The following is a 23872-nucleotide window of genomic DNA, read 5'->3' as shown; positions in this document are numbered from 1 at the left end:
TTTATTTGGAGGGCGGGAAGGGTGGGAGGGGTTAGGTCACGTGATCACTCCCGGTCGCGGTCGCTAGCTAGCGCGCTGACGAGTCGCGTCGCCGCGTAAGCCGCGATTAGAATGCGCCTCCGTCGCGTCAGATGGAAGCTTAGCACGGGCATATGCCGGCAATGATCCGCCCGGCGGGTGACAGGTGGCCGCCCAACTATTTGCATAATTAAGGGGCGCGACGCGCGCGACTGTCCCGGCGACAGAAACAAATCCATATGGCCTTTTTGGGAGAATCCAGATGATTCGCGCCGCCGCTCTCCTATAAAAATAAATATATATATATATGTTCCCCGCGCTGCGTCGCTGGCATCAGCAGAATCCCAAACAGATTGTTTTCTGTGTCATCTGTTTCCTCTTCAAGCCTCGTTTGATCGGCTCAGCGGCTCCGGTCAAATGCGAGGGGCGAACCCGAAACCCCCAACGATGACGGGCAGACATGGCTCTGAATGTCTCTATGGTGGCCGAGTCACACAGGTCGGTTCACCTGTGGAGCGGTTTCATTGTATTGTATTGATAATATCCTGGCCAACACCGGACTGAAAGGGAGAATGGGAGGGGGGGGGACCTGAAAGAGAGATGGAGAGGTGCAGAGAGGGCAACTGGCAACAAACATTGCAGCATGAATAGAAATTAACTAACGAAAGTAATAATACATAAAAAGAGATAAATACATCAGTAAAAAAAAAATAAAGATGATCATAAATTTGTAAAAAAAAAAAAAAAAAAAAAAAAGAATAATTGTTTGGGTCTAAATGTGTGTGTGTGTGTGTGTGTGTGTGCATTTGAGTGAGTGTGTCTGTGTGTCAGTCTTTGCGTGCATGTGTGTGTCAACACCAGATGTTTAATGTCTGGAGTCATTTTGGTTGTGAAACCTGCTTTTAATCTGGTTGAAACGCTCCGAGTATCCAGAGGGCCCCATCATTTTTCTTTCCAACATTTTCACATTTTGTTCATTTTTATTTTCCCACAACAGGTTTTTTCCGCCCTTATTTGAAATTGCGCGTGCGTCTTAATAAGGCGCTTACGCCTCTCTAATAATAACAACGAGGTTAGCATCGCTGGCGAGATCTGCTATCAATGGCCTCCAATGGACAGAACAAACACTGGCATTTAAGCCAAAAGTCTCGCTAATCTTCCGCAAATTTGACACCCCCATCCCCCCACTGTTTTCCCTGCAGACATGCCTCTCCACGTGCGCCGCAGCAGCGACCCCTCCCTGGCCGGCCTCCCCCTGCAGGAGGCCCCCGCCGGACCGGAAGAAGAGCCCAGGAACGAGCCGTCCCCCTGGTCGTCCACCTCCAGCTTCCACAAGCACGGCCTCAAGGTGAAGCCCGGCGCCGGCACCGGCACCGGCAGCCTGGAGCGAAAGGTAGAACATCGGCTCGGCCGTCGCGTAAGAGTGCTTTCCGCCGCCGCCGCCACCCCCCCCACCCCCGACAGGTCAACGGCACCTCTTAGGCAAAGTCGGTATTGCTCGGTGGTATTTACATAGTCTTACAGATGGACGGATGAAGGAGATTTGGAAACTTTCAACCTCCGGCGGCCCTCTTTTCTTTATCTCCCGCGCCGCTTTTTTTTTTTTTTTTTTTTTATCCGCCGCCGTTATCCGTTCTTGCCTTTGTAACACAAAACTAAGAAGAACTAAGCATTAAACATGGGGGGGGGGGAGAAAAAATTGCGCTGCCCCGCTCGCAGATAGTCTTTATCTCAAGTGGAGTGGCCTCTGATAACAGCCCTTTGTCTTCCACAAAGACATGCAGCACTTTTCAAAGAAATTCCTCTCTGCTCTGGATTCACTTTTTTTTTTTTTTTTTTTTTTAAGACTCTGTAAGCCTCGGATTATCAAGCGCAGGTCCTTTTTTTTGCTCCCCCTCTGCATGGTTTTCAAGTAAGAAGAATATCAAATGTGGTACAATGAACATTAGGACAAGGTGTGTACCACCTCAGAAAAGTCCTCCTCGTGAGTTTCAGGCAAATTGGAGGCCAAATTATTTTTCTCTGATTTTATGATGAAAACATTGACTGGTTCTTGACTTGGTCATGGCTTTTTTTCCACATTTTGACCATGTTGAGATGTTTGCATTGTCTCGCTGTATCTCTTGGAACAGTGTATACTACCTCAGAAAAGTCCTGCCGGTAAATTTCAAAAGTCAAATCAAATTTTTTTTTTTTTTTTTTTTCTTGGAGTCTCAGGTCATATTTTTGACCATGTTGAGATTTTGCATTCTCTCACTCTATTTATTGATATGCTGTCATGGAACAGTGTATGCTACCTCAGAGCAGTCCTCCCAGTGACTTTCAGGCAAATGGTAGACCGAAAGAAATTTCTCAGATTTCTCAGATTCTCAGATTTTTGACAGTAGCATAGCTTTTTTTTTGTTGAGTTTTTGACAGTATTGAGATTTTGCATTATCTCGCACTATTTCTTGCTATGAAACTTTTGAACGGTGCACACTACCATACCGCGACATGCCGCTGAATGCTTCTGCCGAGAAATACGCATGTTCCCAATCAAAGTACAGTCCCAAGGAAACCAATCGTCCAAGTCTTTGCATTTCTGTGGGAAAAAAAACAATGGCAAACAAAAAAAAAATAGACCTTTTAATGAAAAAGTAGCAGGGGTGGAGAGTTGTGTGTCTCCATATTTTGTGCACTCGCCAGTGACAGTGTCACATTGTATATATGTTCTGCAAATATAGTTTGATTTAATGTAATGTGAAAGACTTTTATGAAATTTTCCCATCTGTGGTGGTCACTTTTTTTTTTTTTTTTTTTTTTTTTAATTAAATCAATTCCAAATCCTGTCAGTGGCGCCTGGTCTAGAAACCTATTAAACTCAGGCTCGAATGCCAGTTTTTTTTTTTTTTTTTTAAAGCAGGGGCCATTAAATACATTTGAATAGAAAGGGGGTCTTTGTTCTCGTCGCCTCTCCGGCTCCAATTCTGCTGTCAAATGTTTGCCGTTGTCGCCGTGTAGTCAACAGCAGATGTCGAGTGTCCCCAGTCGACGCTCGCTTTGATGGTTTTCCGTCTTCTTTTCTGAATGAAAACTGCTGCTCCGGGAGAAGAGTGCTCTCAGATGTGCTGGTGATTAGCTCTGGATGTACTGAAGAACGTAAATCCACGTCTCGCCTTCGCCCCGGAATGGCTTTATTTTACGCAAACGCGAGAATTGCCCGCCACGTTCAGGAGGGGGGAAACCTCAGTTCTGCCAATTCTCTGACAGCCGTCAGTCAGCGGCCCGTACCGTGAAACTCACGTCCCCAAAAAGGTCTCTGCACTTCCCTCACCGTCTCTATTACTTCTACACTACTTCTGGCTTTACCGTGTTGTAAAAAGTTTGTGCAGTGGGGGGTCCAGAGTGTCGCACTGCCTTGCACAGCAGGGGGCCACAGAGCGTAATGGCCTGTCTGCAGTCTTGCCTGCCATGCCCCCACCACCACCGCACCACCACCACCCCAAGCTGAGACACTCAAGGCTTTTTGTCAACAAGCAGAGGACGAGAATCTTGTTAGTTGTCTTGACCTTTTCCTCCTGGAATGTTTTGCCGACGGTCCGCTTTTCCTTCATGCTTTCGCTAACCTTTTCGTTTCGCCCATTTCGAGACACTTTTTTTCTCTCTCCCCCCCACCCCCACCCCCCCCCCCCACCCCCCACCCCCCACCTCTCTCGTCTTGTGTGTTACGTCTCATTAAAACGATTCCGACTTCTGTTTCTGCCCCTCGCTTGTTAACTCCTCATTTTTTCCCCCCACTTGTCTGTGTAAATCCCTTCTCTCCTATGTAAATGTTAATGTTTTTACATCTATATTCAAACAGCTCCTGCAACGCGCGAGGCAAGCATCGCTGTGTTTGCTCGCCCTCTCTTTTTCTTCCCGGCTGTTGTGCCACCAAATAGGCTGGTGTGGTGTTACCTTGGCAGAATTTTTTTTCTTTTTCTTTTTCCCCAAGGTGCTTTTAGTGCAGCAGAAGAACTCAGCTGTTGCTGTCTTATCAAAGAGACCTCTCATTAGCCGCTCGAATCTCAGCTGTGCTGGAAAGGGTTCGCGGATGACGGCAAAGCATTGACAAGCGATGCGGATGAACAAAACATCACGGCGCGCTACAGACAAACCGGCGTATTTCCATTGCAACGGGTCTATTAAGCCCAATTCATACTTTGTGACTGCGTGTATTGAATGCATACAAAAGCGTGCAGGCCATGAATGCCGAAGTACCATGAACAACAGCTAAATCGACAGTAACTTTGAGGAGCGCTACTGGTATCCTCACCTTCGCAATTCAAACTTATAAGATCCAATGTGTAATATTTTGCGCAATTTCCCATTTCTATATTGGTATAAGCCTAATATACTCCCCATAAATACATTAATAGAAGTGTGTCCTCACAGTACAATAAAAGTAATCTGGTTTTCCTACCCATAGAACATGTAAGAATATATACCCATAGAACATGTGTAAGAATATACATAGACAAGGGTCTTGCTCCCAGTTAGCTGCCGTTTTGCAACACCATATTTCTAAGGAAGCCTAGTGGGGACAATCCAGGTCACCTGATAGCGTGTTTCGTATTTAGGATGAACACTGGCTTCCTCAACTAAACCAACAAAAACGAAGGTGGACGAGGTATCCCGGTTTGTGTGCGCAGGCCACCGTAGTTCACTGGCAAACTCAGGAGGGGAAGAGAGAGTGAAGGCCGCCTCAATCTGAAATGTAAAAGATCCCCGAGTAGCCGTTGGTGATTTGCAGAAACCACAACCAAAACATGTGTAAAAGCCAAAATGTGACTTTCATCCAGCAGTCATGCAGCAGCTCTTCTTCCCATGTCTGGTTAAACTCTGCAGGGTCGAGGAGCCCACATCTACCGCAGTCTTCCTCGTGACGCGAGTGGCTGGACCACTCAGTTCCAGAGGGAGATGACCCGCTCGTCCCTCAGCGCCAACCATCCGATGGTGGATCGATGGCTCGACCGGCAGGTAATGGGTGCCCCACTGGAATTTTATTGCCTTTCAGTTCTGTGCATGTGGTCACAGCTGCATTCCTGAAACTACCTATGGTGGGCTTCATCACCAGGGATGTGTTCTTGGTAGACCTTTTGCTCCAACAGACTACTTTAGGTCAAGTTTTGATGATAACTTGTCATCAAAGGTTGAATTTCTGAAGAGACTTTACATATTTTGTTTTGTGTATTTTTGCAAACAGGGCGAGTATAGCAACAAAATAGACGCTCAGTGCCATTTATTTGTTCTTTTAATGCAAAAATACCTCCAGATTCTCAGATTATAGCCTGACTCCGCGTTTCCTATGTAGCGTGAACGCTCACATCTTCAAATAACCCAACGAAGAAGAAGGTGGACGAGGTATCCAGGTTTGTGTTCGCAGGCCACTGCAGTTCACTGGCAAGCTTTAGAGAGGTAGGAGGAGAGGACTGCAATCTGACATGTAACCACTTGATGCCGCTGTTGCTTCTTCAACATCTCCAATCATTACATGCTGGACCTCTCACAGTACCATCTGCGGTCGGAACAGGTCACGTAGTTCGCCGGCGCCGTACGGCTCGGCTAGAGATACAGTTGCCGCTCACCGTTGATAGAGTGGTGATTACAGCCAGAAATAACCTGACACCAGACTTCATATGTCTGTCGTAACCGTCAGCACATTCAATAAGAAGTTTCAGTTCCCACCTCAGCCTTCACACCTCCTCGCCACTTTGTGACAGGTCCCTCGCCGACTCAACCTGTCAGAGAAGAAGAAGAAGGAGGGGGGAAAAAAGCTCATCTCTTATTTCAAAGTTATTAAAAGTGACAAGAGGCTCTCTGCGAGAGGGAGCAGAGGTGACCTTGAGATGTGCCGCGCTCACCGCGAGGAGGATTCCTCCCAGTTTGTCTGCGGGCGTTAGCCTCAGTCGGCGCTTTCAACCAAACACTGGAATTTGTTGACTTCCCCCTTCAAACAGGTGCGGAAATATCAAATATGAGAAAAGGGCGAGAAAAGCGACTGGAAAAAGAAGAGGTTTTACAAAAGAAAGTCAAAAAACTGAGAAAAAATATTTGGCCTGCCTCTTTGCAGCCTTATTCAATTGTGGGTTTAGCTTTGTTAGAGCCCTGCCAAGGTTTCTCCTGGCTGCTGTGTCTCTGAGAAAGCATCGCTCGGAATAAACAAACAACAACAGCAAGGGAACCAAGTCGGGTCTGTCAGGGAGAGATGTTTATACCACATAACATGTAAAAAAAAACAAAAAAAAAACAACCTTAGCATAGACCATCACTAAATTCAAAATTCCATTCAAAATGTTAAATTTATATATATACAAAAAAGTAATAGACCATGATAATAAATGGTGCTTTTCTTCACGGCCTTTTGCTGAAAATATCAGCATTCCAAAGTCACTTTCTATGCAACCAAGCTAAGTAAGGTTTGAATACTTCTGGCTGAGGCTGAATGTAAAACAATGCCATTTTCTCCCAATAAGTTTTATTTAAATCCCCCAGCAGTCTCAGACGCACGGTTTCCAAAGTTTGCAGTCAAATTAGAATCTCCTAAAATTCGAAGACTATTACCTCAGAGCGCTCGTCGCACGAGCCGCCATTCACACTCGAGATTTTTTTAAGGACCCGCCGCACGTCGAACTAATTCTTGGCCCGAGCTGAGCCGCTGTAATCTGGCAACGGCGCGACTTAAGTCGATTCGTCAAACGCAAATCTTCTCATTACAGGCGACACTGCCGGAGTTTTTTTTTTTTTTTTTTTTTTTTGCCGTGACGCTCCTTCCCGGTTCGTCTCCGTCTTTGAATTTCAACGTTTGCGCCGGCTGCTGTCGTTTTCCTTCCCACACGCCGAATCGTTTGAGACGTCCCGCGCGTTTTTCTCTCTCTCTCTCTCTCTCTCTCTCTCTCTCTCTCTCTCTGCAGCGGTGTGTTGCTCCGATGCCGCTGCAGGGCGAAAAAATATGCGGCGTGGATTAATTAAACGGAATTGTGATCGAGGCTAAAGGCTGCGATAATGATTGTTGGTTGCGCACGCTCGCAGGTGCGAGTGAAATCATGCTAATTAGCAGCTGTTTGTTTGTAACGCGTTTACCCGCGCGCTGTGCTTTGCGGTCCCACATTTCCACTTAAAAATAGAAGCGGAAATGAAGTAACTGTCCAACTAACTGAGCTTCACTCTCATGTCATCGCACGCCCAGGGTTTTTTTATATGCGTGTATGTGTGGGTGTTTTTGCAGTTTTTTTTTTAAAGTTTAGCTAGCACTCACTCTCCCGACATGGCATCCACGCCCGTCATGTCTGTTGTAGGCAAAGCGGCCGTGTTTGGCACGGCCGACATGCTTCTCCTCGCCATCTATATTTAAACAGGCCCCGGCCAACCCTGCAGCTGATGAATTAGAGATGCGCAAGTCAGGTCAAGTGAATGGCGCTGAAGTGTGCGCTCGCAATACCAAAGAGCCCCGGCGCGAGCCGAAGCCCTTTGATCCTGAACGGCAGGAGGTACAAAAGATCAGTTAATTATGAGCTGATGTTGCATTTGAAAAAAAACAAAAAAAAAAACAGAACGCAGGTACGACTCGATTGGCATGCCAGTCGCGGACATGTTCCGAATCCGCCAACAATTTGGGTTTTTCGTTTCTTCCGGCGTTTTCTAGGCTGCGTTCAGACTGCAGGCGAATCGGACTCAGGGCCGACTGTCCACACTGTTTTTTAGCAAGTGTCCAAATGGGATCTGGCTCTGTTCAGACTAGGCCACGTTATTGACCCATCTGGCAGGTTGCTGTAGCAACGACGTCATATAATTGCAACAGTGGCACTTGTTGCAATACGTGCCCTGGAGCTTGGCTTGAAAGGAGCCATCTCCCCACAGACTGATAAGCCAATGAGTTTCCTCCCCTGTCCAGGGACTGCTGTTTTTTACAGCTTCTTTCCGCTCCATTACATTACAGCTCCGCACCTCCACGGCGCCCTCTGGTCTTTGTGCATTGGGTCTTGCGTGGCGTAGAGTGACATCACGGACGGTCCAAACTGATCAGTGTGTTTGGAGCTGTTCACGCTGAGACACATCTGTCCAAATGCGATTTGAAACCACCTCCGTCTTCAATCCGTCTTGCAAAAATGCGGATTCGATGGGATTCGTGACCGTTCGGACTACGAAAGAGCCATCCGATTTCAATCTGGATTGGCTTAATAAAAAAAAAAATCATATTTTGGCTCACAGTCTGAACGCGCCCCTGGATATTTCCTGGTGGATTTTCCAACTTCTGGAATCCTTTTCCAGGGCAGGTGAGGAAAACTGCTGTCAGTTTCATGTGTTGGATCAAGCATGCAACCAGCCTCGGAGCAGCATAACCAATGTAAAACATTGGCTGAAAGACTGTTTTTGATCGGCTCTGCTGCAGGAAGTACTTTATCTCAGCTTGCTATTCTGATTGTATGGCAACTCTCGGTCATAGCTCACAGCCGGGGTACTATATTTAAATCCCTGATGATGGGACGCTTGGTATCACTTTGGTGATTGCTTTATATAATAGAAAGGAAAAATTAAATAAATATAAAGACTTTTTTCCACCCCTTAACTTTATTGTGCAGTTTAGCTTATTCAGAAATCACATGGCCGTCTGGCTCATCCGTCTTTTTTCCCCTCTGTACCCGTCTGCCAGCGTTGTGTTTATCTCGGCAGCTGATAAATGCGCTCGAGTGTCACAGGGTTCCGAGTCTTCAGACCCTGGAGAAATAGACACCTGCCCCAGCTCTCCGTACACTGCGGGCTTTATGAGTTATCCCTTCCATAAACAGCTGACATTAATGCTGGGCTATTATCCCACTGGTGAATGCTAATGGTTTTCCCCCCGCTCAGCATTAGACTATTAAGCATACAGACGCGTATTCGGCTCTTCTCCAATACCTGTTTACCAGTTTTAGTGATCTTATTTAGTATTTGATGAAGCACCAGAGCCGTAGGTTATTAAAATGTTGCCAGAGCCGAAACACCAGCTGTCAATCACTCAAAGTGTCTTTCATGAAGATGATTTTAGTCTAAAGACATATTTTATTCTTTTTTTTTAGCACAAACGATGCCGTAATAAAATGTAGTTTGAAATTTGGTAGCGCACTTGTTTTGTTATTTCTTTTTCGTTAAAAGCAGAGGAGATTTAAAAAAAAAAAAAAAAACAGAAGGGGAAAACCCAATGTGTTACATAACAAAATCACAACACTCTTACACACACACAAACACACACACTCAGCATTTTTGGAGTGGAGGCGGCTCTGATCAAACATCTTTGATCAAGCCTCCAACTGTCGCGAGTGCTTCTGTCTCTTTGTTGCCCAAATGAGGCGCCTTTTTCTGGCACATTTTAAAGGGGAGCAAGCAAAAGCAAAAAAGCAAGCAAAAAAGGAAAAAAGCAGCAGAAGAAGAAAGTATGGCGAGATGCCCGGCCTGAATCATCAAGCCGAGACGAGATGAGTCCGTTCAAACTTCAGGCCCCCCTCTGGGAGGAGTGCAAAGAGCAGCGTGAACGCTCACTCCTCTCCGTCTCTGTTCTCACATCAAAGATTTCAACACCAAACAAACACAGATTTGGTAGATCTGAGAACTGATTCATTGACAAACTGTTTCTTTTCATTCATCTGCGCAGAAGCCGGGCCACCCTTTAAAAAAAACCAAAAAAAAAAAACACACTGAGTCGTTCCTACCGAAAGGAAAGTCAAGGCAAGTACCTGGCAGGGCATCCGTGATTATTGTCCACAACTGAGCAGCTCCGCTGGGGCAGACCTGGGGGTTGGGGTCCCACTGAGTCGCTGTCTAGGATGATTGAGCCACCGATTGGATCTGTTAACCCGGTAAAGCCGATGGGATGTGTCCCAAAAGTCTGTCCAGGGTAAGATGGGGTCAAAAATGCTCGGGAAAAATATTTGTTTTTTTGCGCAAACCAAAGAGCAGATCAGACATTGAAACATTTAGACCCGGGATGGGCAAACTATTTTGACTGGTGAGGCCACAGTGGGTTCTGAAATTTGACAGAGGGGGCCGGAGCAGCAGCAGATGGATGGAGTGTTTCGGTGACCCGCCTCATAGAAGAAAAATATGTATCATGGGATATGTAGAAGACATGTGCTTTAATGTCAATTGAAAATGAACAAAAGCAACGTTGGAACAAAATCTGTGTCTTTTAAGCGCCAAGGTGTTTAGCTCTTTATTGAAATCACTCTGAAAACATTGAAAAATGGACAAAATGCAGCTATTGAGCTACTTAATATTAATGTCATTTCCTCATTTTTGGCGGGCCCCCCGGGCCGTGGGTTGCCCATGGCTGATTTAGTCTATAGTACTTTTACAAAGTAGTCATATTATCAGACTGATCTGGCCAATTTAGCCTGACTTGGTGCCAATGGTACAATGATGATTAGTGGCAAACATGTACAAAAATATTTTTGGCTTTTTTTGGGGGGGGCTGTAATCTGTCACAATTAAAAGGAGTCAATCAGATGATTGTTAGGCTGCCAGTTAAGTGAGAGTTGGTTGTATGTCACTGTCCACACCTTTACCAAAAGTCCGCCAACCCCCATTCACTGTTGTTCACAAGCTAGCAGCTCCTTTCAAATCTTTCTTTGGGAACAAATAAACCTACCTGTCGCAGCAGACGTGTCTGGCCTTGCTCTCGCCGACTGGAAAGATGAATCTGAAAGCAGCAAGGTTTGCCGTTCCGTGGCTCTAGCCTTGAAATATTCCCTCAGAATGGACCGGAGATTGAATAATGAGCGAAGTGGATGGGTGGAAATTAAACACTTCGGTTACTCACAGTGACGGTTTTCGGTGAATGGCTCCTGCACAAACGTTGGCCACGAAACTCGATACTCAACAGACGGCTCGTCGCTCGGGTTCGAGCGCTGCGTGGGCCCCCGAGGCGAGCTGTGGGCGATGCAAGAGCCGCCGAGCGCCGAGAGAAAACACAAACCCTTGCCAAACTCACACGGACTCTTTTTTTTTTTTTTTTTGTCAGACGCCGCTGCTTCTGCCTGAATTATTCAGGAACCGTGGAGCTCTCCGCCCCGTCCTTTGGATGCAGCGTTTCGTCTGCATACTCCCTTCAAATAAATCTGGCCCGGGGTTGTTTGATGAAGAGCGGGTCCGGGGTTTTGTTGTGCGAGGGGACAAACACCAACGCACATACCGGAGGAGTGCAGTCAGTCCCATTGTGGCGTCCTGTGTCTGTCCAGGGAAACTCGCACTTATCCAGGATTTGTCTCATAATTCTCTGAGAAACGCACACTGGGCCTCAGTGTCAGCCAGAACCCCCTTGTGTAGGCTACAAATGCATTTGAATCGACGCCTATTAGCCGAGGGGCCAAAGCCGGAGCAGATGGATGGAGTGTTCTGGTGATCCAGCTCATGGAAGAAAATAACATATCATGGGATATGTAGGAAACGCGTGCTTTAATGTCAATTGAAAATGAACAAAATATCTCTTTCACGTCCTATTTAAATGAATGTAATTTAGAGTGATGTCAGAGTTATGTTCAGGATATTATCATCATCATCATCAGTGGCAGAAAATGCGAGAACGCAGAGAAGCTAAAACACGAATAAGGTTTATTAATACAGTTTCGCGAAAAACCTTAACAGCTGGAGCTTCTCGGTTAGCCGTCGCTCTCATGTAGCGGCTAGTGGCTAGAGTAGGAAAGGTTTACGATTGTCTGAAAATAAAGGTTTAAACTACATCACATCGAGCAGGGGCCATATTTTGCACCTCCCACAAAGCACATAGACGGTGTGACTGACAAGCTAACATCCTGTTACGACATTTCAGTGTTGATACAACATTGGAGTTGTTGAGAGAGGCCTTCAAAACCCTCAAAATGAGTTTAGTAAAAGAAAGAAGGAAAGACGGAAAGAAAACAAGATGCAGAAGAAAAGAAGCGTGGTTAGACTATGTAAACCATGTTAATGTGCTATGTTGGATATGCTGGTATGTGTTTATCATATATATATAAAACATTAACAGCAATGACGCTGCACTATGTGCACCATTTGCATTAGTAGGACACGTATAGCAACCTTGATAGCTCTTTCTGCTTGTAAGAGATACGAGTTTCGTCAGAATCACCTCCTGAGTTTTCCCTTGACAACACTTTACTCTTCACCCGGTGGATGTGTGAGACTAATATGCAAGGTTATGGGGGCGGGGGAAATTATTTCAATGTTTCTGTTTGAAACATTTGTTTTGATCTGCGCAGTTTGTACATTTTTCAAGGAATTACGGCTCAAGTAATTTATTTCAAAAAGCATACATCAATTAGATTTTTTTGATTTAAAAAAAAATAATAATAATAAAACAAGCTTTTTAGACAAGGCCATGTTCGTCATTACGGGAAAAAATGGGAAAAATCATCAAGGTGCAGGGAAAGTTTCTTTAACAACTCCCCGTTTCCAATGAGTTGTTGCCTTCAGAAAAGGCAGAATCAGTTCATTAAATAAAATCACACAGTCTCACACAGGCTGCTCATTACACACTGGAGCCTTTATCCTTCTGTGTGTGAGTGCTGCGTAATGACTGCTCACCAGAGACACTGCAGTCCAGGACCCGGGCCTGATGGGAAACAGTGGAGCCCTTTAGCGCCGCAGTGGCCTCTCCTATCTTAATTAGACGCCACCAATGAACCCTCACCCGCACCGTCACGACCCCTGACAGAATAGAAAGGGTTTGTGTTTTTGACCGTCGCCTTCTCGCGGCTGGCACTGCTTCTTCCCCCACTTCCTTTTTTAAAGCCTCATTTAGCACCGGTCACCTCCTCATTAACCTTCAAGTGGGCTTGATCAGCTTGAACCTTTGTTCTTGAAGTGCTCGGTGATGGACAAACATTGCTGAGTGGATTCAGAGTGAGTTTGCCACTTTGCCTTGTCAAATTCAATCCAAAATACCAAATTATGGTCTTTTGATTTTTTTTTTTTAATACATAAACCCCACCAATGTACACAGATAATACGAGAGATGTTCGGTAAAGCTACCCAGTTTCTGTCAAAGGCCATTACGCACATCACGATTAAACAAAACAAAAAGTGTATTTGTGGACGATTTGTTTTGTGCCAAAAAGATAGAGGGAGTTTTTTTCCTCCTTACACAATGAAAGTTATATCATATCATCGTTGTCATTGGGACAATATGAGGAGCTTTTGCCTTCTTTTCTCGGAGGAAGAGGAGGACCAATTGTAGGGAGCACATGGAGGCTGGAAGTTTGTCTGAGGTAAATTGTGTTGTAAATTATAGTAGCAAGCTGTCGGTGAGCTGGTGTTGCATTCCAACGGTCCAGTGTGTAATATTTGACTGGATTGATGATTTTTATCTTCGTAAAAACTTAACATACTGCCCATAAATAAACTAATAAGTGTAAACTCACAATACAATTTAACTAATTTGATTTTCCTACCCCTGTTCTCATATATTTTTGAATATCCATAGAGCAAAGGATCTTGCTCCCAGTTAGCTGCCATCTTGCGCCATCATATTTCTAAGGAAGCCTGGTGTGGACAATCCAGCTGCCTGACAGCATTTTTGGTATTCAGGGTGAACGCTCTTCGAACAAACCAACGGCGAAGAAGGTGGACGAAGTATCCAGGTTTGGGTGCGCAGGCCACAGTAGTTCACTGGCAACTTCGGGAGAGGGAGGGCACGGGGTCCCAAACGGGACATGAGAAAGAGTCCTGAAATCTAAAAATAATAATAACAATTATAACCACTTTACGTCGCTGATTCTTCATCAGAATCTCCACACACTACACACGTAACCTTTAATGTCCGAGCGCTTTCCTCTCAGCGCTGTTTCGCTGATGCTTTCGCAGTATCTCAAATGCGGTGGGGGGAGGGAAAACACCAAGCTCTTCCGAGTAAAATAAATAAATAAACTGCTTTGACGCAATGGAAAATTGCACACTGTGTAAGTCAGTTTGGGAGAACATTAAAAAAAAAGGTCCAAATAATTTCCCCCAAAAAACACCCTTTGATACATCCTTACTACCTTTTTTTTCTGAAGTGCTTACTGAGTGAGTGGTTGCCTCAGAACCCAGTGCCATCAGTTATTTTTTGCTTAAACTGCAACTGAAAGTGCTACTGCTTGCTTTTGAGTGGGTTTTTTTTTTTTTGTTTTTTTTTTGTGGCTCCGTTTCATTTTTTTCTTTCCCTCCACCAATCTATTCTTAATGCGTCTTAACCACCGGATGTATACGATGATCTGCGGTAAGAAAAACAAAAAAAAAAGCTAGGCGCAAGCTAGCTTTTTCCCGCCCCGGCTCCTTAAGCATTCAGCGCGCCTCCCCCGCTCTCACCTTCACTGGCACAACATAGACTCGCGGGGACAGACGGAGAATGAGAATGATCGAAATAAGCGCTTGACAATTCCGAGCAACTTTCGCGACTTAATCCCCGGCACGTAACGCGGCAGACAAATGTAGCTCCCAAGGACGGCGGCAGAGCAGCGTGGGGGGGGGGGGGGGGGGGGGACAGGGGAGTGTAAGCACAGGATGCTTCTGGAATCTGCATTTATAAATCCACTCTTGGCAAAGGAGAGAAAAATACACATTTGATTGTCATTCCATGACAGAGCGTCATGCCACTTTGCTTTCCTTACTGATTTACCGAGTCGAAAGCGGCGTTTGCTCCCTTTCCGCGTCCCCCTCCTTCATTTTCTTTGCTCTTTCGGCGTAATAGGAAGAAAAGCAAATCCTGTCTCCCCGTTATCTCATGCAGGGGGTTGAAGTGGAAGACCTTTTTTGTTTTTTTCCGGACCACGCTGGAAATGCTCGTTTGAAAATGTTTAACATGCAATGCACTTAGGAGTGCTCATATTTTTTGGGTGAAGTGACACTTCATAGTCAGGCTTGAATGTTTTTTGTCTTCAAGGGGGCTGTTGGTGAATTACAAATTTTTTTTCTCCACGTCTTTGTCCTTTTTTCAGATTTACAGTTGCATTTAAGATGCATTTCGAGGAGTTAGGTTATGTAATTTCTTTGTTATAACCGCCAAAAGAAACTCCCGTTCCTTTTGTAAGTGAAAACCCAACGAAAAACAAAAACATGGTCATCTCCACCTCATCACCACAAGTTTTGCAAGAGAAAGAATGAAAGCATAGTTTAGACACAGATTGCGTAAGAAAATGCGTGATTTTAAAATTGCATTACATGAGTCATAAGGAGCGCAGGAGCTCGCCTGTCCACTCGTTCTCTTTCGCGCCGTCGTCAGTTGACTTCTCTTGCAAGCCAAGTCTGCTTGTCAAGCACACACCTCGCCGTTGAGCAGCCGAATGATGCAAGCGCGGCCAGGTTCCGGGAGTTCCACGAGTCTCGCGAGGCGATTGGCCGGGAATGTCCTCCTGTCCTCCTGTCCTCCTGTCCTCCTGTCCACTCCACATCGGAACACCAAGCCCGGCAGTATCGGGGGCGGCCGTCCCCTTTTTTTCCGCACCGCCGGTCGTGGACGTGTTAATTTTTGATTAGGGTTCACGCTTTAGCCGTCTCCCCGATTTGGTCCGCGGAGTGAGAAATCACTTTCTCAATGAGAATAATTGAACGCGGGCGGGGGGCGCTGGGGGAGGGGGTGCCAGCTCATTACCCGCAAATCACAGGGAGCATTGGCACCTTAGCCGGAGACAATAATGACTTGAGGGAATAAAATGAGGGGCCTGCCAGCGTGGAGCCAACAGAAGCGGCGACGGGGCAGCGGAGAACAAAGCCGGGAGGAGAGCCATGAAAACCGTTTGGCGCGGCCGATTATTTCATGATCGTCGTCCTACATTTTCAGTCAAATCAGTTCGCCGGTCCCAGAAGGCCTCGCGCGAGAGCCGATGGGAGAGTTCAGTATTAGGAACGCCAAACAAGGTCAAAGCGAGGCCTCAAAAGTACGAGAACTAAACAAAAATAGGTACAAAACAAAAATGTCCATGATGAGTGGAAGAACATTCGCACCCTCAGCCTCTCCGCTCCTCCCCTCGCTATGCTTTTGCCACCCATCTCTCTGCAGAAATGCTAAGCCATCCCCACTGGCACACAATGCCACCCATTATCAATATTCTTTTCTCACTGGTTTTTGTGGCATTGTATAAGAGGGGTCAGTGCTTTTTTCTACGTCGCTTCAGGAATGTAATAAGGCCCCCGGCTGACAGTCAACAGCCCCATCACGGGGGGGGGAGGGGGGGGGAGGAGGGGTTCGGGAACATGCGGCGGGGGGGGAGACCCCTTTCATTTGCGTCGGGGCTGCTGAGAGTCACGGCGAGGCGAAGGAAATGGAGAAATGAAAAGCCTTTTAAAGATAAAAACGGGCGAGAAGGAGGAACAGGGGGGGGGGGCAATCAGTCCCGTTTCCGTCGCCATGGCAGCCAGATAACGCACAAGACTCACCGACAGCACAGTCGGCAGCGAATGTCACATTTTCCTTTTGAACGTTACGAAATGAAACGTTTAGACGGCCGGCTCTCCAGAGGAGACCTTCCGTTTGAGCTGCAAATCAGGGCGCTACTTGTACAATCATGGAATTGCAAAAAAATATAAAAAAAAAATAAATCCACAATGAAAGGTTCAACCTGTTGTTAAAAGTAATACAAAAAACACAAAATTGGAGCTTATTTGGGGTATTTTGTTTAGTTTTTTGCTTCTTAGTGAATGATGTTGATTGGTTATGTACATATCATACAAAAGATAACAGATTAGGATTATTTTTTATGATATGAATTTGATATCATGGGCAGATTTAATCCCTTCACCTCTGAAAAATGAGGCAAGAATGATGCTCGGGTGATACATCAATGTATTACACATTCGCGGTCGCTCAAAAGTTCAGAGGGGCCTTTAGAAATTTACTTCACTTGACAGCTTGAGCCATGACATAGAGACAAAAGTGCGTGTGGTATTATAATAAGTTCAGCAAAAATACAACGTACAGACTTCAATAAAGTAACCTCGACAAACAATGATGAAAATACATAAAGTGAGGCTTTGTTAAACAGTCAGAGTGGGCTGTTGTCTTGAGCTGCACGCCTACTCGGCTCTATTACAACACGGGCCGACGTTTCCACAAACACCGGGGATCGCAATCAACTCAATTATTCCCCTTTTTGAAAAATGGCATATCGGCTTTGCTCGTCGGTTCATGTTTGTCTGCGTTGGGCGGGCGGGCAGGGGTGGGGGGAGGGTGGGGGGGGGAATGAGTCCCACTGATGCCATTATGCTTTTGCTCAAACGTTGAGATATTTCCGAGACGGTTGTTTTGACGCGTGGAAGTTACCGAGGGGGGAAAACAGTGGGGGTAAAATAACAAATTTAAACTCCTTCATAAAAAGCTGTGGGATGCGAGCTTGAGGACTATTACATAAACAGATTGATTGAATTCCAAAAAATGATTAGAAACCGTCAGTTAGGCGTGGAGAGGGAGGAAAAATAAGTCGTCAGGGGCTCCAAGGCCAAAATGAAAAATACCACCCCCCCACCCACCCCCTCACCCACTTACTGGGGAAAAAAACACTTATCTGTTAAGCAAAAAATTAAATGATTTCACAAAACAGTGGATAACGGTCGGTGGAACAGAAATGGCAGAGGCCTCCCAATGGGCTTCCTTGAAGCTAGCGTAAAATACGCACAAGGAGACCAGCAGCAACCTTCTCAACTCAAGGCTCAGTGGCCAAATGTCAAACACAAGGAGACCAGAACAATCACATATAGGTCATCCACTGAAGACGGGATGCGTCCCTAGTGTGAACTTGGCTCCCAGGTGAGACATGTGCAACGCAGGGCGAAACGCAGCCTCCACAGATGGAGACGCGACACGTCAGGGGCCGTAAAAAATGTCAACGTAATTAAAAAATGGCCCCGCGGAAGCTTCGGTTTGTCGTGTTTGTTGTGCCACTTGCGCACTCATCACTAATTGCAATCACTCCTCACACGTGGGAAGACTATCAAAGGTCCAGTGTGTAATATTTCGCTTGATTTATGATTTATATTGGCAAAAGCTTAATACACTGCCCATAAATACAATAATAAAACTGCTTCCTCGCAATACAAGAAAAGTAATTTGGTTTTCCTACCCTTGGAACGGTTCTCATATATATAAGAATACACATAGATCAAAGGTTAGCTCCCAGTTAGCTGCCATCTTGCGCCACCATATTTCTAAGGAGGCCCAGTGTGGACAATTCAGCTGCCTGATGGCGCATTTCATAATCCAGGTGAACACCGGTGTCTTCCAATAAACCAAAGAAGAAGAAGGTGGACGAGGTATTCAGGTTTGGGTGCGCAGGAGACTGTAGTTCACTGGCAAGCTCGGTAGAGGGAGGGAGAGTAAAAGACACTGCAATCTAAAATGCAACCACTTGATGTCACTGTTTCTTCTTAAAAAATCTCTCCTAATATTGCACACTTGACCTTTAAGACAACGCAGTCCTTTGAGGGGTGTGGCCACTATGGCCAATGAGTGATTTATCAAATTTATCAATATTTCAACATGTTGCGCTCAAATGCTAACAAAATGTGCCTGTAAATTTTCAAATACCAAGCAAAACGAAAGGTCACTGGGTTTCTTTTTTCATCCTCCTTTGGTGAAAACCCTCACACCTGCCGCAGCCGCAACCCACAACCGGCGCCACCTACCAGGGTCTGGCAGACTGCGCGGCCCTCACCATTAAGCGCTGGCTGAGAGCACCGAGGTCCGGCTAAATGGGTCTCGGTCGAAGAAATTCAGCCCCCCCCAATTAAAAAAAAGAAAAGAAATGGAAAGCACCTCGCCTGTCAACACACCCCAACACACACACACACACACTCACACTCACACTGCTCCCACGGCGCCCGGGATGAGCCGCCGCTCGCCGGCCGCCGCACCTGCTCAAACAAGGCAGCAAACAAAGGCTGATCTGCAGGAGCCGGCCGCTGGCTCCCCTGCGGTAGCGCGCTGCCATGTGTGCGAAGCCTTACTGGCTTTAGCACTTAATTATTCATCGTTTGACATAATTCGTCTCCCTCTTTGCCTCCGTCCCTCGCCGCGCCCGACGCTTTGAGAGAGTTTCGGGTCACGCCGTGTTAAACGGTGGTGTTTTGGCGTGGCGAACGCTCTCGTGTGAACAGCTTTTTGTCCCACATTCCCCCCCCCCCGCCTCGCTCGACAGTGTTGCCGCTCGCGCCTTGTTTAAGGCGCTTCAACGGCGGCTACATTGTTGGGGGGGGGTGGGCAAAATATATTGTGAGCGTCGGGGAAAAGAAGAAAGCGCAATTGTTTAGAAAGGGCAAGCAGAAGACAGGAAGAAACGGACTCCCTTGTCCAGCGGTGAAGATCTTCTGCTCGTCCTGCTTTCCGAGAAAATGAATAAAAGAGAGGAGAAGCAGGGTTTCACCTCTTTGAAGAAGATACAGCATGAACCGCTGCCGTATAGTGTCAATAGACATTTCACAGTGGGGAAACATTCAGGCCTGGTGTACTTTCAGAGAAGGCCGAAAAATGTTCTGGACTCAAAAGATAGGAGTATTAGATAAAGCAATTAAAAACATTTCAAATTTGTTTCATTCAATATCACACATTTAATACAGTTTCTCTCATTTACCATGAGCCCGCTGTCAGGTTCACGTCAGCAATGAGAGCGTTACTGTGCTAAAAACATGTTATACAATCAGAATCGTCAGAGAATCTTATCAACGGTAACGGTCAGCTGGCTCTGTCATTGGTTTGGACTTGGAGTTGACCAATCACGGCTTGATTTTTGGTGGGCGGGACAAAAAACAAAAACAAAACAACAATGTAAGGCCTTCTTGAGGTCTTAACGTCCCTGCCTGAGATGCAGCAGCGGTGTGAGACCACTAGGGGGAGCTGTGTGGCGAAATGACAGAACGTTGTTGTGCTTTGAAATGCCATTTGTTTGTTTTGGTGTCGCGTGTGAGTTTATTTGACTCGGCCCGTGTGTGTGTGTGACCTGATTGAAGGACTTTTGACATTTTGAATAAACTCAAACTGCAATAAAACTGCAAACTGCAAAAAAAGAAAAATGTTGTTTTGACACCCAGAAGAGTGTTCATCGCTAGTTTGGTGTGCATCGCTAGTTGAGGACATAAAAAGTCGGCAAAGCTGATGCACCCAACCACCTCCAGACATTGTTCAAATCATCGTTTGCAAAGTATTGAGTAAGCAAATACACGATCAAGGCCTGAACACACGCATCAAACAGCTTTGATTGGAAATAGCTGTTAATTGACTTTCAACGCACGGGCACCCGAGTCCAGGCGTGCGTCGCTCACAGGGGCGTCCGCCCGCTGTAAATAATAGCAATAACAGCGAAGCTCGTCTCGAATAACAATCCAAGGGGTCGAGCTGCGGGAGCTCTCATTGAAATTCAACCGGTCCGGACGGCTTCAGCGGGGGCGAGCGCTCGCTCGCTGACCTTCACGGCTGGAAAGATGGATTAAACATTCCGAACGGCGGAGAAGCAGACTGTCCTCCCGCTCAATAAGCTCAAAATGAAGACTAATCTGCGAAAAATCACCCCGGAGCTCGGAGGAGAGAGAGAGAGAAAAAAAAAACCTTCTCCAACGCTCAGCTGGGACCCTCCACTCTGTCGGAGGGCCCCCGCACGCTCGGCCCTTCAGGATTATCTGTTTGAAGTTGCCTCTCTTCACCTAAGCCAGGTGTGTGTGCGTGTGTGTGGGGGGGGAGTCATAACATCCCTTTTGAACTGGGTTTTGTACGCACCGGCGAGTCTAAAAAAAAATAAAAAATCTGCTCTCGCCGCGGCTTTGAAGTGCGATTCCAGACCGCAAAGTGCCGCGCGCGTTTTCGAGAAACGCGTTATTTGCAAAAAAAAAAAGGGAAAAAAAAGCCAAACAGGGGGGGGGGGAACGCGGCGCGGGGTGACAGATAACTCAATCCGCAGACGTCTATGTCCGTTTGAACCCCGGAATCCCCTGCTTCCCGGTTGTTTGGCCGAGCTACGATCAAAGTCTCGGCGCTCTGTCCCCCCCCCCCCTCCACGTTGACCTGCTGACTGATTCAAGCCATCGTAATTAGCCCCTAATTCAATCGAAGCGCAGTTTTGACAAATACAAGCGGGCAGAGAGAGAGAGCGAGAGAGAGAAGCGGCTGTGTCACTGCCAGATCAGAGCGGGGCCCCGGCGTGATGGGAAACAGGTGCCGGCGGATGATGGATTCCACGCGGCTCTGTGGACAAAAGGAGGAGGCGAAGACCCGGGCGGCGAGACAAAGAGGCGGAATGAGCGGCCGATCCAGACTGGCAGGCCTTTTCTTCTTCTTCTTCTTCTTCTTCTTCTTCTTCGTCATCTTCTTCTTCGTCTTCGTCTTCGTCTTCTTCTTCTTCTTCTTCTTCTTCTTCTTCCAAATATCAGTCTCCAAATAGTACAGTCCGCCCCCCCACCCCCCTCCGCCAACCCTCCCTCCGCATCCCCGCGCCCGCTCTCCTCCTTCCTCATGTGGACAAATGCGGCCCTCACATCTCTCTAATCTAATTTGCTTAATAGCATTAGGAACCTGTCTGTCCCCCATAATTTACTTGGAGTGAATCGGCGTCACAGCCGCGGACTCTTATGAGTCAGAAGCCATTACTTTCCGGGGAAAAACAGAGAGAGAGAGAGAGGCAGATTAGATTGTTGATGGGCCGGCGCTGGAGTTAAATTATACTTGGCCAAAGTGGAAACACGGAACATCATGCATGTCTCTGCTGGCTGGCAGAGTATTTGATTGAATCTGGACAAACACGTGGATTTCTTTCTTTCTTTCTTTTTTGCATTGAGTTCAGTTTACGTTGATGGTTTTTGGTATTTTTCTTTTTTTTTTTTTAAATATAGCCGAGCAATTTCCCTCATTGGTGAGCTGCAGTCAAACAAAATGGAATTCTAAAGCAGTCGTCCACAAGATTGATTTAATTCAATTGTATTTTTTTTTTTTTAACATGACAATCATGGAAATAAAAAAAAATCAAAAACTTTGAAGAAAAGGTATCCATTCAGTTATAAAATCTTTTTTTTTTTTTTTTTTTACATTAGTTGTTAATCAAGAGAAAGTGCTCTCTCTTTGAATTTAAGTTCACTTTGAACAAGGCCGGAGACAGTAGGAGTGGACTGTGAGGATGAACTCAGAGGGCAAGAATGTGTCTTTCTTGCACAAACGCCTAAATAAACACCCGACCGCTGTTCTCCCACGGATTGGTTTTCCATCGTGCTGTTCACTTTGTTAAAAAAGTCCTCTCGCTTCGAGACTCTCACCGCCCCACGCGAGTCCCAACGCAACACGAGTTGCAGGAAAGTTGCCAATTAGCTTAATACGCTGGTCTTTTTAGAATGCGTTCGCTAGCGAGCTAATCGCTACGCCACACATTGAATACGCACCGCTGATAATCTCAATAAAGTGAGGCAATTGTTGTCAGCGTCTTTTGAAGGAAATTATTTTAGAATTTAGCATTTTAGTAAAAACGCAGTGTAGATAAAACTTACGTACGACGAAGCTGATCCACCAAGCGGGTGCAACTTTGGCTAGCGTCTGTCAGATGGACCAAATGGCAGCAAATGCGGTCTTTTCCTCCTTCAGTCACTCTGCACACCCATACTCTCCACAGTGGAAACGTGGTAACGTGCAGAATTCTCATTTTAATAGCGCGCGTTTTTCTTTGTTCGTGCAATTTCGGCAGGTCACTGGCAAGATGCGGGCTAATAGCGCTCACAAACTGTGTGTGATTTCGTGCATGCTCCCCCGGATATGGGCGAGTCGTGTTTCACTGCAGACAGATATGATTGCGAAATATGCATTTTCATAATGTATCATGACACAATTCACTTAATGCACGTTGGATTATGCCGCTAACCATTATTTTCTAATAGTTACTTTGCCGAAGCTAGCTCCTGAGGTGAGGGATTTTTTTTTGCGCCTTACATTTCCAGCGGACAATGAACATTTCCGAAAATCAATTCCGACATTGTGGCTGCAAACGCCGCTTTTAAAAAAAAACAAACCCGAGCCGCGGCCGACTTAAAAATTCCCTCTCTGTGCCTCCTGTTGCGGCGAGCGCTGTTCACGGAGCCTGTGGGTGGGATGAAAAAGGACGCTATAACCTCCCAATCATCCGCTAACCTGGTTAGCCCTCCGCCTAGCCCTTCATAACGTCGGCCTGTCCCCGACATAAATGTAAATAAGTGTCACATGTCGCGGTGATCTATGGGTTGTTATAACGGCGCTGGGGACCTGGTGGGTGGGGGTAACTGGTTAAAGTCTGGTGGCGGGGGGGGCCTTTGGCTCGCACAAGTCACGTTGAATCTCTTCAAAGTGGGCCACGTTTGGGGCGTAATTGGAGCCTAATGGCGGGGGGGGGGGTTTACGAGCAATAAAACGCCGAGAACAATCTGCGAGCGGCGAATTCTGCCACCTGGTTGTCCCTCCGTCCGGGGCTGCGCTGTGTTCCTTTCGTTCCTGTCGTTCAGATGTGGTTGTCTTGATCAGCTAGTTTAAAAAAATATATATATTTATATATACACAGAACAGATTCTGGCTCCCGTTAAGAGGGGAAATGTTGATAATTGCTTGCCGAGCTTAAAAGAACTTTAATGGGGCCATTAGAGGTGATTAGCAGCAGCCTCGCGGTGCAGATGTACTGTGAGAAACCCCCCCCCGCTAACCCGAGCTAGCGCAGGTACCGGCGCGGCTTTTCGAACCCTGTGCACTTCTAACACGCTTCACAACCTCCTCGGTGACTTTTGGTCTTTAAGGGAGGAAAAATAAAAGTCCACTTTGCCGCGTGTGTTTTTCTGTCGGCGTGAGTTAGCATAGCGGCTTAGCTAGCGACGTTGACGACGTCCCTCCCTCTCCCCCGCTGGT

At 46.4% G+C, this 23872-nt stretch overlaps 1 protein-coding gene across 1 annotated transcript in view; it reads left to right on the top strand.

Moving 5' to 3' along the window:
• LOC142880891 (partitioning defective 3 homolog) overlaps positions 1–23872 on the top strand; it is a 230543-nt gene that overhangs the window by 114574 nt on the left and 92097 nt on the right. Inside the window, exons 4-5 of the mRNA XM_076014870.1 lie at positions 1221–1411; positions 4885–5016. Of these exons, the coding sequence (XP_075870985.1) occupies positions 1221–1411; positions 4885–5016 (323 nt within the window). The remainder of the gene's footprint in view (positions 1–1220; positions 1412–4884; positions 5017–23872) is intronic.

The sequence above is a fragment of the Nelusetta ayraudi genome, unplaced genomic scaffold (genome assembly GCF_046127955.1).
Source record: "Nelusetta ayraudi isolate G7.1 ecotype Tasmania unplaced genomic scaffold, CSIRO-AGI_Nayr_v1 ptg000174l, whole genome shotgun sequence".
In the NCBI taxonomy this organism is placed as follows: Eukaryota; Metazoa; Chordata; class Actinopteri; order Tetraodontiformes; family Monacanthidae; genus Nelusetta; species Nelusetta ayraudi.
The sequence above is the reverse complement of the archived record's forward strand: the minus strand, read 5'-3'. Positions and strand labels throughout refer to the sequence as shown.